Raw genomic sequence first — 15,247 nt, forward strand, 5'->3', positions numbered from 1 at the left:
ATACCATTACTGAAAGTCTGTCTTTCGTCAAGCCTGTGTGCCAAGACATTGTTACTTGGAGTAGATATATCTTTACCAAGGGAAAAGAGCCCAAAAATACAAATAAAACCTGTGTGAATTAGAACATGAATGGTGTTAGGTTTTTTTTTTTCCAGGATCCTCTATGTTAGTCCTCTGATAAATCTGCCTGATAGCATGAAAAGAGTAGTTGCAGTAGTTGCAGTGCAACTTTAGGTTTCATATTCTTCATTAAACAATTCAAATGAAGGTAGAGATAGGAATTAATTAACAAAATACTGAATATCTTGATCCCACTATTCTTACCCAGTAATAAACTGTAAATTATAGAGTTAAAATTAAGGCATGGAAGCAAAGTTTTGCCAAAGATCTATAACATGTTGCTACTACTTAATAATTTGAAGCAGAACTCCAGGAACGTATTTTAACGTTTTACTTTAAAGAAGTCTTATTTCAAGTGAGCTGAGGTTGTGACTGCTCCTTTGTCGACTTGCGTTTTCAATTGTATTACATTATTTGCATTACACTAAAACATTTTGGACTATAATAGAAAAAAATATTTTTATTCTGGGAGCCTCAGGGAAGTCATATGTGTGCTCATGAGATTTGTCAAAAAGCAAAATATTTAAGTAAGCATGGTAAGTACTGGCAGCTTAAAGAAACACTTCCGACATTATACAGTGAAATATCTCAGATACATACGTGTTTTTGTTAACCATCAAATCTGCTTTCAAAACTAATAAGATGTTCCAGGAAGCATGTTAATTAGACAAGCTTCTAGGAATGCAACAAAAGCATATTTTGAGTTTTATTGGGATTTTCATAGTTCAAATAAATACACTGCTACTGTCTTTTGGATCTCTGTGCAATAATTTTATTCAGTGCATGTCAATGTACCTGGCCCTAATTTGCCAGGCATTGAATGCATCATCTGAGATGCACATCTGCCTCATTATATACTTACTAGATAATCTGCTGCACATATTTAGCAGCTGGACCTGCAAGCCATGGGGCTGTGCATCCCGGGGTTATTCAAAGGTAGTGGTACCATGCAAAATAATGGTGAAAGTGTCTGTTTTTCCCTCTAAGATCTACTCAGAGCTATGTTTTCTAATATCAGTGATAAAATCTGGGTTTACTCCTTTTTATCCTCGCAATTTAAAACAGTTTAGTTGTGATGGTTTATGGGTATTAGGAATGTGACAGAAGAAGATTATTTTCCTGTTTACACATCACTAAGACTATCTATTAAATTACTTGTCACTGCTATGAAAATTTGTTGAAGGAAACAGCATTGAGCTGGTGTTTCTTAGGCCTATTTGCATGGTGATGGGATTATAAAATGTAAGCAGTGGACTATCTTCGCTAAATTAATGACACATGGAAGAAAGAACTGTGTATTTCAGAGCTACTCTGTAATATAACTATTGTTATATAAATTGAAGCAAATTCATGTACAAGTCCTTGTTACAAAAAAATATTGCCTCTTTCATTGACTTCTAATGCTTCTGCTGAAAATATGAACCTTCCCAAGGAGGTATATAAAGTCACTTACCTGACTCCAGCTTTGCTTTAATGTGGTCTAAACTACCTGGGATGCAGGACCTTAGACTTTAACAGCAAACTCCTCTGTTCTAGGCAAAAACAGATCTGTGAGCCCTGTTGTGAACTCTGCCATGTTTCAATTGCAATAGGTTTCTCATGCCTTAAAATCCTTGACAACAGCCATGCTCAGCCTTTCGGTAGAAAAGGCCAAGGAGCCTCCTTGGAATGAGCTGATTGTTATACATACCTCTGTCGGTCTTGACCTAACACAAATGCATGTGCTTGTTTCATGCCTAGTTGTGTCATGGCCATCTTATCATGGCTCCTTGGGAAGGGGGTGGCTATGAGTAGTCTGCAAGCTGCCAGAGCAAGTCAGCAGCATTATCAACTGCTTCCAGATGCCAGTGCTTTTGGGAAAGAGGGCAGCAGAGAGTGAGTCACAGGCTAATTGAAGTGGTCTAGGTGATCAGCTTCCTCTTTGAGATACTTGAAACAAAAAGAGTGATTGGTCAAGCAAGTCAAAGTCAAGGGAAATCATCCCTGAAACCACTGCCCCAACCACTGGTTGTTTTAAAAGTCTTTGGCACTAATTTTGAAAATTGTTGATCTTCTAAAACTTGCAAGTAGCAGCAGCAAGTGGCCAGTACAGTATTGCCCGTAATGGTAGTGTTGTGGGTCAGGGGGAGAACAGGTACGGCAGAAGAGTGATGAAGAGCAAAGGTCACTTTTGTGAAGATGCAGTGGGTAGGAGGCCATGCTTCTGGGAGTGGAAACGTGAGGCTGTGTCCCACACAGCACTTCCTGTGCCATATCTCTTCCAGTAGCCTTCACCGAAGACTACTCCTGCCAGCATGAGCATGACTTACAATAACATTTCACTTCCCTCATGAGCTATAGCAACTCCCCCCATTACCTCCTCTTCTTTTAGCTTTTCTTCATCCACATGCCCTAAGATTCATCTGCTGGCCGCTATGGCCTCTCACAGTCAAAAGCCCTCCTCACTGTGAGCAGGGCGGTCCCACTCAGAGGCACAATATGCCGAGACCCCAAGTCAGCTGCTCTGTGAGTCTGCTCCCAACCTAGCAGCGATATAGCAATGGTGTGGCATTCATTTCTGCTACTTAGCTCCTCCAAGGCGAGTTCTTCGTCATTACATCTCCATAATTATTTCCTTCTCTGCTGTGTCAGTAGGGAGGTACATGCTGCCCCAAACACTGCAGGAGGAGTTGTGCATTGCCTTCTGCTGCCGTATGCCTGGTGCTTGTGAAAAACCCAGAACAGGGAGAGGGAGGGCAGGAAAAAGACCCAAAGGTGTGTTCCTTCAACACCTCCTGCTTGACACTTGAGCCCTGGTTTTACGATGGTCAAGTGTCACTGGGGACCAAGTTACAGGGTGAATCAAACTCTATATTTAGGAAGAACAACTGGAAGCTATGACAGGAATTCCCTTTTACACTTCACTTCTCAGCTGAGTCCCACTCCAGGCTGGAGCAGCTCTCAGTGCCATCCTGGCTGAAAGCATCGGAGCTATTTCAGACACATTAAAAGGATCACAGTCCTCAGCTGGTAGAAGAAGGTACCTCTTTCAGCATCGAAGGGAGGTCCACATATTCACTTGACGGTTTGGAGCTTTTCTTATATAAGTAAATAAGTAAGGTAATCTTGAAGGGGTCAATTAAAAACCTTGAAGACCCCTACAAAAACTCTTAAATAACTGCTGTGAGGTGACTGCAATAGTTGTGGGTTTCTGCTTATTTTAGTGTCTTGTGCAGTGTTATCAGCGTATTCAGAGCAGATTGTTTCTGCTTTATAGTCTGTGGGGATCTTTAAAGATTTTAAACTGAAAGTCACTTAAATACCTAATGGCTCATGAGAAGTGTAACTGCATATTATTAGCTCAAATACTGTAGTACATAGGCACATGCTTATTGTTTTCTATATGTTTGTTTTACCTCGTTAAATATTACATGGGGGTTTAAATGGTAACAGAGGTGTTCTGTCGCTGTACACTTAACTGTAGTAGAGACAAGTGCATTACAGAAAATGTGACCGCATTTGCCTACAGCATGTAGTAAGTTTTTGTGTAACAGGCTGGAAGCTGCAAAGTGGGGGGTTCTCTTCTTTCTTTGTACTAGCTGGTCTCACAGTAGTGTGGTTCCAGTCAAAGCCTTTTATTTAGATAATACACTGCAGTTCTGTGTCCAAAATACCCATTGTACTTGACGCTGTGAGTGTGGCAGGGGGAAAGGACAGCTTCCAGCTGGGGCAGGGGGAGGGCTCTTTCTGTTGTCTGTGTGCTACTGTACATCTCTTGTGTGGATTACAAAAGATAGCATTATGATATCTCATTGTATTTAAAGAAAATTGAATAAGTCAGCTTATTATCTTGCTGCAGCCCTGTCAGAAATTATTTTTAGCAGAGGGACAGAAGATAGGTCCTTTGTTTTACAAAGTTTCCTTTCAAAACACTGATTTATTTCACTGTAGTAGTCCTGTGTTTCACAAGTAGTCCCATTCATGAGTACTTCACTGCGAAGCAAGGGGATTTGCAGAGCAAGTCTGGCATAAAACAGCTCCAAATTGAGCTAGCGTTGCTGTTGCTCTCTAAATCTGGCTCAGTACGCAGCCCATACAAGGTAAAAGGTAAGGTGTGGGGAGGCCAGAAAGACACTGGGGAATACAGTCTGCGTTTCTCTGGCTGCGTACATGCAAAATCCTGCCATGGAAGTCAAGGTGAAGAGTGTTTTTTTCAAGTTTGCAGAGCTGATTGGAATGCCAGAAATAACTTAATGCAATCAGTGCAGCACCCTTGACTATCTCTCTGGGATGCGTGGCAAAAGAATTTATAAAAATGAGCTAATCACTTCAGTAATAGATGCATCTGTAATCTAAGCTTTGTTTTCCTGTGTTGATGGTCAGTATTGCTCTGGAGGGAAACTCAGAGAAGAGAGGGAAAGGGAGACAACCAGAGAAGATTGTCTATTTTTACTCAGTAGTGTGCTGTTGTCCTGATTTCTCTGGCGGTAATGAGGACAGGATGAACTGGAAGGAAAATCACCTCCTCCAAAAGCAGTCCTACACAATTGTATCATGCATCCGTCTTTAGGAGCTGGTGTCTGATTGCAGGCATTTTGAATGCAGACTTCTTGTGAGCCAGAGCACCTCACTGAGAAGTGCTACCACTGTACTTGTTTTAAAGTTGAGATTCAATGTAAATCCTTGCCTGTTTAGCTGTAGATGGCCCAGGAAATGTATCGGAGATTTTACAGTGCACAGGCACGCAAGACGGCAAGTACGTCCTAGTATGAATTTCTCTGTGAGAGTGGTTAGAAAGTAGATCCGTGGTGTTTAAAAATGTTTTATGTTAATTTCCTATGCTTTTTGTTTACATTTTTCATCCTGATTAGAAAGAGGAGAAGATAATAAGAAAAATTAATTAAACTTTTATGGTTTATGAGTCTTATCTTTCCAATAAACCAAGAAACTGTTTTGTATTTTTCTTTGGAATACAACCACAGGTTAACGGTACACTTATTTCTATGTATAGCAGAGACCTTCAAAAAAGAAAGGGAGAAAGTGCAGTAAATCCTTTTGGCTTTTTGAAATCTGTGCAAATTTTGTCATGAACTTCAGTGGTCAAGAGTTCATCCCCCAAAGTGAATTCTGAAGTTTTTAAAACTGCCACTGATTTTAAGATTGCGAATGTAAGTATGAAACCACAACATAAAACTCACTGGAAGCATGCTGGCTTTATGTTACACAGTGGGATTTTTTTCTCATTAATGTAGTGGAAGCAATTTAAACCCAAAGCAACCTAAAAAGTTGATGTCCTCTGACTTAATGCTGTGTTGGTTTGCATAGCACTCTTCACAGCTGAGAGAGTGATCAAAGGGAGACCTCTAATGGCAGGTCATTTTTACTTTTAAGTTCTGCTGAGCATTATACACAGATTTGAAGCTGATGTGAGAATATGCAAGAGCAAGTCTTCCATGCAGCTCCAGTGATGATAGGCTGATATTTATATTTCAAGCTGATATTCCAAGCTGAAGCCAACCTGCAACTCGTTGATACTTCTCTCCGGTATCCAATTGACAGTTGTACTCTTTAGAGTACCAAAGCCTTTGACCCACTTTTGATTTCTCTGTATATTTGTACTGTCTCTCCTACATAATTTATTACTTTTTTTTCAGTATTTTCCTTCTCATCTCAGGTTAATTATAGTAGCAAACATATGTTGTGGTTTGGTTGTGGTCAGTGAGTTCCCTGGTGAACTTGTTTCTCACCTTTTAGTATCACTATCTTATTTTGTATTCTAATGATAAATAACCAGACTTTGATGAAGGTCCAGTCTAGTTAAGATCCTAATGCTCAATGAAGGAATAAAAGGATGAAACAATGTTTCAATTAATAAGATTTCTTTTACAGTCTTTAGACTTTGGCATCTTTCCCTTTGTTATGGCATATTAATACTGTATTAGTCCATATTTCTCCACTTGCATAAAAGTATATGGAAATCTGTGTATCTATCTTGTTGCTAAAGAAAATTTATGAATCTATATGATCTAAAACTTTGAAGAGAGGATGCTTTGTGCCCTAGCAATTGTCAAAGAGAATTTTATAGTTTGAACATCTTGATCATTTTCAGTCTATACTGAAATTAAAGGTTTGCAAGGATGTGTGAGACAGAAAATGGTTATAATGTTGGTGTTTATCAATGTTTTGTACAGCAAATTAGCTTTATTTGAAAGAAGTTTTAAACTGAGAATTCTAACAATTCCCACATACATACTGTGGCAGAGATAATCATACATTGTTTATGCTCAAATGCTTCCCATAATTCTTACTCATCTTACAATGCAAAGTTGCATTTTACAAATACAAGTTTTGAGAGATTCCTTATCTCCACTTGTTATTGTTTTTCATGTGAAAGAGAGAGCTCCATTTGTGGCTATGAAAGATTAATTGGAGAAGCTCAGGTATTCTATCTCCTGATATTCAAAAGGAATATCTAAGCAACTCTGAAACTGAGATGGAAACAGGAGCTGGGCAGATGAAATGGATGCCTGTCAAGAGGCAGCACGGGTTAAGTTCTAGCTTATCTCCCTTAGCTATCAGAATGTCAGAGCCTGTAACACTTTCTCATTTTGCTTGCAGGGATAAGCCTCTGTCTTAAAAATGTCAAAACAGCCAGCGTCACATGTCAGAGCCATTCAGGTAAGAGACAGTATTTATGTTTCTAACATAATAAAATAATAAATCTCAACCTCCATTGCTTGGCAAACTGCATTTTTGCTCAGACAAAACACCACAGAAGTGCTAACTGGGGATTATTCTTTTAAAGTGAAAAGCTTAGTGGGTATGAAAGCACTGAAAAAGTTTAACCTGAACAGCATCTTATGATCTGAGCTGATAAAAGCCAGGATCAGATAGGTTGGTTGATCGCTTATTTGCATGGTCTTTCCAGTGTTAGGTTATGCCTGTTGGTGGATCAGCTAAGCAAAACATGGTGATGCATCTATATGACTGATCAGCAGCATGAGTAAAACTAATTTTTGCAACTCTCAGATTTTCCACAGAATTAATACAATGCTGGAAAAATGATAGGCTAAAAAGATGGCATAGAAATTGTGAAGTCTCCCACATCTGCATTCCTTTAGGAAAAAATCCACAACTTCCAATGTATATTTAAACAGCATGTTATTTAAAAGCCAAAGTAAAATAAGGGAAATGTTGATATTTTCATTTCAAAAATTCTTGTCTGTCACATACCTCTTCAAATGGCATGTGCTCGTATGGATGAAGTTGGTTGTTGTACACTTGTAAAAGAAACAGCTGAAGAATTATCCCAACATCTTCATGAAGCAGCATCATGAAAAATGTATTTAGCTCATACTATCATTGATTATTGTCAAAAGGCCAAAATACCTCCTGAATTGTAGAATTTTCATGTATTTTGTAAAATGCAATGAAATTTTACCATAAGTTCAGGTTCCTTGAAATTATGCGAGAAACAAAATTGAATGTCTAAAGTCTGTTCTCTGTTTCCTCAAGATAATACTGACTCAATAGACTGGAGTATCAAGAAGTTTAATTATGCAGTTGCTAGACAGCATACTGGAATTGCAAGGCACTGTAAAAATGCTTGTTCTCTTTATCAATATCAACTTTGCTGGAACAGGCAGGCAAACTACTGTACTCCGACTGGGTTGAAATTAGGAGAAATTTGCCATTGATTTCACTCAGTTCAAATTTTCACCCCTCTTGTAGAATGACTGTGGAAGTGTTTTCTGATTAATGGAAAAATGTAATCAATAGATCAAAATTATTTGCATTTTACATCTAAACTCCATAGTCACGTACAAAGAGTTTTAAGGAATTAATTTGGTTTACTTTTTTCCTTAAACTAAAAGGTAGTTATAGTCTCCTTTTTATTTTTATGACTTTTTGACTTCTTAATATAAAAAAAAAGCTTCTAGTTTGCCCATTTAAAAAAATGCATTGTTTAAGCACTAAGTTTAATATTTTAAGAACCTTTTTTTTTTTTTTACTAGGATAATTTGAATAATGAGAAAAATTACAGCACAAATTTTAAAATAAATCTATTAAACATTGTGTCAAAGGTTGCTCTAGCAGGGAGACTTGCACTGGAATTGAGGCCCATTACGCTTTGAGCACTGTAAGAATCATGACTCAAAACATAACATTACTTTTATACAATCTGATTCATATATTATGACCTTTTGCTATTATGTGCTATTATGTGCTATTATAGTAGGACCGACATCCCCTGGAGAATATACATCATGCTGAAGTGATGGAAATGTAATGACACTTAACTGAGTGAAGTATTTCATGGTACTCAATGTCAGAATTGACTTCTTTCCAACCATATGAGGTATATGCTAAAATCTTCACTCTCCAAGAGCCACTATATACAGATGTGGGAGAGATAAAGATAGCAACTGGTTCCCAAGAGTAGTTTGGGGCAACAGAGGATCAAAGTACTGTTAAATCCTGGTAACACTGTTGGCCTCCCCCTCTCAGTGTATAAAAGGCTGTGTACAGCTCCTGCTGAAAATTATTCTACCTCCAAACACCACTCTTGGCTTTCCCCAGAGGTAGGGGTGGGTGGTGTCCTATTTTCATGTTTTCTGAATTACAGTAAGTTGTCTCTCCTTTATTATTATTTTTTAAAAATCAAATATGTTTATGCTGAAGTGGCTTTCCAGCTTATTTAGTCATCCTTCTGGACAGCTAGGAATGGCTGTGATGCTGTGAAGAATTTATCCGTAACAGTCCTCAACTCATGCGTGGTTGCATAACTTGTATCCTAATCTGGATATCCTGTTTCTACTTCTAAACAGAAAGAAAAATGCGAACAAATGTCTAAATACCAGTTTAATCAAGTCAAACCGACAATAAATGTTGTGTATCGTGCTTATAGATATTTTTCCTTTGGTCTGTTCAGGAAGACATTAGTAGAGTATATAATTACAAATACCTACTCATGAAAACTGCAATGACATCCAAAGTATGGTAGGCACTTTCCAAAAAGAATGACAGGTGAAATCCCAATAGCTTTAATAATTAGTATGATTAAAAATACTAACCACACCTAGAATGTCTGTCTAAAGCAATTATAATTTAGGACTTCAGGAGTCTGGAACAAAAAATTTGCTGTTTCCCTTTTTACTGGACGGGGAGCAAGCAAGGAAGATGAGCTCACTAAGGCTCGTGTCTCCATCCCAGCAGATAGGTGGCAAAAGCCTTGAAAGATATTTTAAAAACAAAAGTGCAAACTTGTGCTTGATTGCAGCACAACACAGTCCTTGCAGAGCTACACTGGCTTACAGAAGTTGATCTACCCATTACATGGCTGCTTGTCTGTGGGAAGGGGCCAACACTAGATTAGAAGGAGATTTATAGCTTAGGACTTTGGTACCTCTGGTCAGGAGCTGTTTGGAAATCAGTCATACTTTCATTTCATACTAGAAATATTTTAACTTATAGTATGTGTTATCAGATCCAGACAGAGTTAAATGCTGTCTTAAAGGCTGCTTGTTTAACCAAGTTAATATTTCATGTCACATCTTGTCCAAACTCTGACGTGAATGCACTTACTGCAGATAACATAGTACAAACTGCTTTCGTGTGACACAGATTACTGTGAAAATGCCGAAGCAGACCAAAGAGCAGTTTATTTAATTTAATTAGCAGTCTGGCACTTAGTGGTTTGGGTTTTTTTATTTCCTGAAGCATTTTTAGTCACAGTTGGTCTGTCAATCATAGTAGGAAATGAAAGGGCTGGGCATCAGAATTATCATGATGTGGTATGCCATAGGTGGCCATGGGAGGCAGGCTTCTGCTTTGATTGACTCCAAGGGGAAGGAATGCCTGAGTTTAAAATGCACACTGAGAGAAAACTCTTAATGTTTCACCTCTGTGAGCTTGTATGCCTACACTAGCTGTAAAGTGCAAAAAAGTTTCATTTCCAAAAACAGAACCTGCCTGGAGGTAACAGAGCCTGGTGGGGGAGATGCTTAAAATTAAAAATAGCAAAGCTATTTTCATAAATGAAATAATGGGTTAAGTACTGTGAGGCAGAAAATGCCCCATCTCCGAGGAACTTAGGAGGTGTAGGTGGAAGGTTTCGCAATATCTAAGCTAAAGCTCAATGAAAAAGCCTTATGAAATGAATGCCCAATTGTCTATAAACTACATGGCCCTACAGATGTTTGCCAGCTGCACTGAAATGGCAGCATCACCTTGCATGAATAAAATAATGGTAAACAGCTGAGTAGAATACAGGGAAAGGTGTTTATTTCTTGGCAAATTGATTTTTAATTTCCTTGATATTTGATTGCAACTGTGCAAACAGTTGTTACTGAAAACAGTGGGCTTCCCAACCTGCGGCACAATCTGCAGGACCACGATTTGAGCAGAAGGATGGGATTGTTCATCTTCATTTAATGCAAATCATTCAGATGGTAAACTACAGTCAAACAGCTCGCTGTTCGAAGATTCTCTGCTTCTGCTCCATAACATTACTGATTCAACCTCTGGTTTTACCAGTGGGAGTCGTGATATTTTGATGACATTTCCTAGGACCAGCTTCTCTTCTGAGATCACAAGATAAGAATTTAGGTATAAATTTTGCACTTAGTCGATCACACCATTTGACTTTTAAAACAAGCCAGTCTGGGTCACATTGGGAAATAGATATATTTTAGCTGCTCTTTCCTAGGCAATGTTTTCTGTCATTCTTTTCCCCAACATCTTTGCTTGTAAGGTATCTATTACCAGCCCCATTTATGTTATGGCTACTGACTTTCTGCTGCAGATAAAAAATCAGATTGAGGTAATCATGCGGGTATTATTCTGGAGCGAGTCTGCTAAAGCTAGGGTTAGCGGTCTATCCAGTGCTGGACCTGGCTCAGCTTGCCCTGACCTGTGAACCCCTGCTGCAGGCCGGGCTGGACTGGCTCAGTGAAAGCCAGCAGAGGCTCGAGGGTCAAAAAGCCTTTCTGCCTTTTCTAGCAGAACCTTTTTGCAACCAAGAGGCATAGTTGTAGGACTAAGGCATTATATTTGCAGGACCTGTGGGTAAATTTTGTCGGTAAAAATAATATATTAAACATGGTGGCTTAAGTTGGCTCAGGGCAGGCTTTCCTTCCTAATGAGCTGTGGTTAAATGAGGTGAGAACTGGTGTTACTGGGGGAAGGAGAGTGGTCCAGTGATTGGGGGCCTTATTGTAGGATTTGGGTCATGTACACTTAGATACTGATTATGGCACTCACTTTCTGTTTGACCCTGACCAAATTGAAGCAGACCCAGACATCTAAAGGCACTTCAGTGTTCAGTATTCATTTGTTTCAAGTCCAATGAAATCAGGGAGCTTTAGAATAAAATGCAGAACTTCAAAAGCTTACTAGATAACTTTGTTTTTTCACTTTCCATCTTTAAAATAGAAATAAAAGCCCTTCCCTTTCCCATGGGAGTGATGTGATGCATGCATACAATGAAGGCGTAAGTGCTTGGAAACTGATAATGTCCATACACTTGTCCCACCCCTTTGGAATTTTGTCTTTTACCAGCTGTATGTTTATTTATCAGTCACTATTTTATGCATCATAATTTCCTTCTCACAGGCTAATATTAACATCCCAATGGGAGCATTTCGACCTGGTGCAGGCCACCCTCATAAAAGAAAAGAACTTACACCTGAAGAAGTTGAAGAGGTAAGAAAAAATGGGGGGTTTGATTTTTTTCCCTCAGCAGAATCCCTGCCATTGATGGAAGACAGCCTTTTAATCAATTTTACAGCACTGCATACCGATCTTAGGTACCACAGCTGAACATGCACTGGTCATTCATGGAAATAAATGGCCACCTACTAAACACTTCATCCATACATAGTTCTGGTTTTGATGCCAAGGCATCTACAGGAATTTAAACTGTTTCCAAGGCACGTAGCTCTGCTTCGACAGCATGATATCTGCTGTCAGGAAAGAGAGCCAGGATTTCACTAGCACTATTTATCTAGATGGGAGTTGATGGATACAGCAGGAAAAGTTATAGCAGGGCTTTGGAAGAATATGCTACTACCTGTTGCCCAATAGTGTCATTTGTTGTTACAGCTTAACAATATTAAAACAGGTTTTAAAACGTGACACTTTTTGGAGTATTTATCCACGAGGACAAATTGAATGTGAACACAGTTGCAAATTAAAAACAGAAATTGTGAACCCATTTATCTGCATAAGGGTGAAATACTCAATTTTATATTGAATGCTCTATTTTCATGCTTATGTTTTACAGGGAGTATCTAACACTGAGTTTTGAATAAAAAATCCAATTTATACGTTAACCAACATTGATCACAAAGGTTATGATTAATCATAAAGATCATATTTCTGGATGATATTAAACCATCTTATTTACCAAGAACTTTTATAATAAATAAGAAATAAAACCAATGGTGAAGGAAAAAGTAGTGGCAGATACTCCAAACAAAATAAAACCAACAAGTCAAGTAAAGATGGGTGTTTATGGCTTCCTGGCCAGTTGTCTTAGTTTGAATATAAAATCACCAGCCAAGAACAGGTACTGATGCTCTTCAGAGCCAAGGGCAGGGAAGACTTGAAGCAACCTGATACAGGCAGGCTGCCTCTGGCAGGACTCAACCAGATGGATTTGCTGGCATACAGGCGAACAAAATTTGTCATGGCTGGAGGAGGTCTTGCCTTCATGCAGAGCAGAGCCATGATGATCAGAAGGGAGTGGATAGCCACTTTTCTCCAAGCATGCAATGGGGCTGAACTTGATTCAGCCCCAAACAAGAAGCAGCCAGGTTAGTTTTGTACAAATCAACAGCTCCTTCTGACCTGGTATAGATACTTAAAACAGTCAGGCTCAGCTGTGTAAGAGCTAATTCTTTTCTTTTCTGTCCAAATCAGACAGACTTTTGTCTGAATTTCAATATAGTGCTCTGTTTACAGAGAACTTCCCTGAAGAACTCAAACCCAGGTTGACTTAAGCTTTCTTAAGATATTAAACATACTCAAAACTCAAACATACAAAGCAACCTTGAACACATATTGTGGCTTTCTCCCCTGGAAAGAATCAAAGCATATTCTCTCTGCAGTAATTAAACTGGTGAAGGAATGCATGTTATTAAGCAGAAACTAATATAGCATGTGTGAATCCTAGTAGAGTTTGAGAAATAAAATAAATGAACAGTGCTGATAATTAGATTTGGTTGGGTAATGAATATTGCTTTGCTTCTCAGTTATGTGGATACTATATATGAGACAGACATTATAGAATGAAAGTTCTTGGCCCCAGTTTTATAGTCAATATATAACCAAACCAATGGGAGTAAAGACCACAGAAACTGATCTTGTAACAGGAACAGAATAAAAATGCTACCAGTTGTCTTGTATTTTCTATTTTCCCATCTTGTTGACTTTTGCAATACAGCTTGTGATTCCTTAGAGCAGCTTTATACAAATACAACTTTTGCTAACAGTGGTTAGCATTTTTTCACTCCATTTTAAAACCTTGGCAAAGGAGATGAAGGAAATACGAGTCTTACCCAAATGAATGGTGGAGTCAGATGGGAATGTATATTTTTGAAGGTCAAGGGAGTGGACATGGTAAAGACATGAAAAGAAATGGGAGAGTGGGAATTTCAGAAAACAACTCTTCTTTAGTCAGAGCATTTTCATGAATGTATTCGTTAAGTTTTGTCATATATTTCTTCAGACTTTCTTCAATAAAACCAAAAGCCAAGGTCTGTTATCAGCTGAGCATTGCTCGTGGAGTGGGTGATACAGGGAGGGGCGCAGTCATAAATAGCACACGCATGAGATTAGAAGGGAAAGCTAACATCAGTTTATGGAGTGCAGGATCTATAAAACAATGTCAAAGTTTGCACCGTTTGCGCTATGAGAGGAATGGTATTGAAGATATCTTGGATTGTATTTTTAAATAGTACCTGCTGTGTACTAATAAAAACTTAGGGGCTAGGGGCATGGTATTTTTTCCTGATTATTCAGATTAGCTAGCTGTGCGAGAAAGCTATCAAAGAAAACAGTACAAGTCCATGGCATATTTGACTACCAGTACAATTTTGTGCATCCCTCCAAACACCTTCTGTATCAATTTGCTTATCCTCCTGCTGTACTTTGGTACTGTTTCAGGATGTTAGATCATTAAGGAGGCTATTAGACAGTATATATAGTAGCTGGGACTGGAGCACCGGCTGAGATTATAAATGATCAAAAAGAAATAATAGTATAATGTCATTAAGGAGTAGCAGTTTTATGGATGTCATAAAGAGGGACCTTGACAAGCTTGAGAAGTGTGATTGTGCAAACCTCATGAAGTTCAACAAAGCCAAGTGCAAGGTCCTGCACATGAGTTGGGGCAATCCAAGAATAAATACAGGCTGGGTGGAGAATGAACTGAAAGCAGCCCTAAGGAGAAAAACTTGTGGGTTTTGGTGACAAGAAGCTCAACATGAGCCGGCAGTGTGCACTTGCAGCCCAGAAAGCCTGGTCTGGTGCCTGCTTAGCATGTAGTCAGCAGAAAAAAGAGGGGTTTACTGGCCAAAAGTATTTGACAGATAACTTTGGAATTTAAAAAATGAAGTAAAATATCAATAATTGATTGTTCGCAGTCAATACATGTTAGCAAAAAAGATGGCTAATAAATCTTAATACTGAATTAGATCCAAAAGCCCATTCCAAGAGAACACAGCAATCGAAAAAGAAAAAATAATTTTGTTAAATTATTTGCAGTACAGTACTAATTGATCTACAAACCTAGATGATTCCCCCTGTATGCTAGCTTTATAAAATACAGAACAGGCTGGAACAACCTTAAACTTCATGCTGGAAAACTATTTCAAAACATTGCTCAGACTAGAATAGGAATTGTCTAAAATGCATGTTCTACCTCACATAAGAGTAATAGTAAAACTAAGGAAGTACCAAGTGCTGAAACACTGTGGTCTCTTGGCAGTTACCTGAGATGTTTGTTATTGTGTGAGTGCTGCTATTTAGCTTGTAATTTTACAGTGTTAGCAAAACAGCTATCAGGTACTACCCTAATTCAAACATAAAATAACAATAACCCTTCCGGTCTTGCAGCTGAGGTTAAGAAAAATTAAACATCAATGCA

General features: G+C 38.5%; 1 protein-coding gene across 10 annotated transcripts in view; it reads left to right on the top strand.

Annotated features, from left to right (window-relative positions):
- Positions 1-3,036: 3,036 nt before the first annotated feature.
- Positions 3,037-15,247, top strand: part of SMPX (small muscle protein X-linked) — a 42,530-nt gene continuing 30,319 nt past the window's right edge. For 6 of the 10 annotated variants that reach the window (XM_065677299.1, XM_065677308.1, XM_065677307.1 and 3 more), the window contains exons 1-3: positions 3,037-3,184; positions 6,718-6,777; positions 11,713-11,802. In XM_065677299.1, the coding sequence (XP_065533371.1) occupies positions 6,739-6,777; positions 11,713-11,802 (129 nt within the window). In that variant the 5' untranslated portion in view covers positions 3,037-3,184; positions 6,718-6,738. Of the gene's footprint in view, positions 3,220-5,150; positions 5,268-6,717; positions 6,778-11,533; positions 11,591-11,712; positions 11,803-15,247 lie in introns of those variants that run through there. The other 4 variants (XM_065677300.1, XM_065677302.1, XM_065677301.1 and 1 more) reach the window with 4 other exon arrangements.

This window comes from Lathamus discolor, chromosome 4 (assembly GCF_037157495.1).
Source record: "Lathamus discolor isolate bLatDis1 chromosome 4, bLatDis1.hap1, whole genome shotgun sequence".
NCBI lineage: Eukaryota > Metazoa > Chordata > Aves > Psittaciformes > Psittacidae > Lathamus > Lathamus discolor.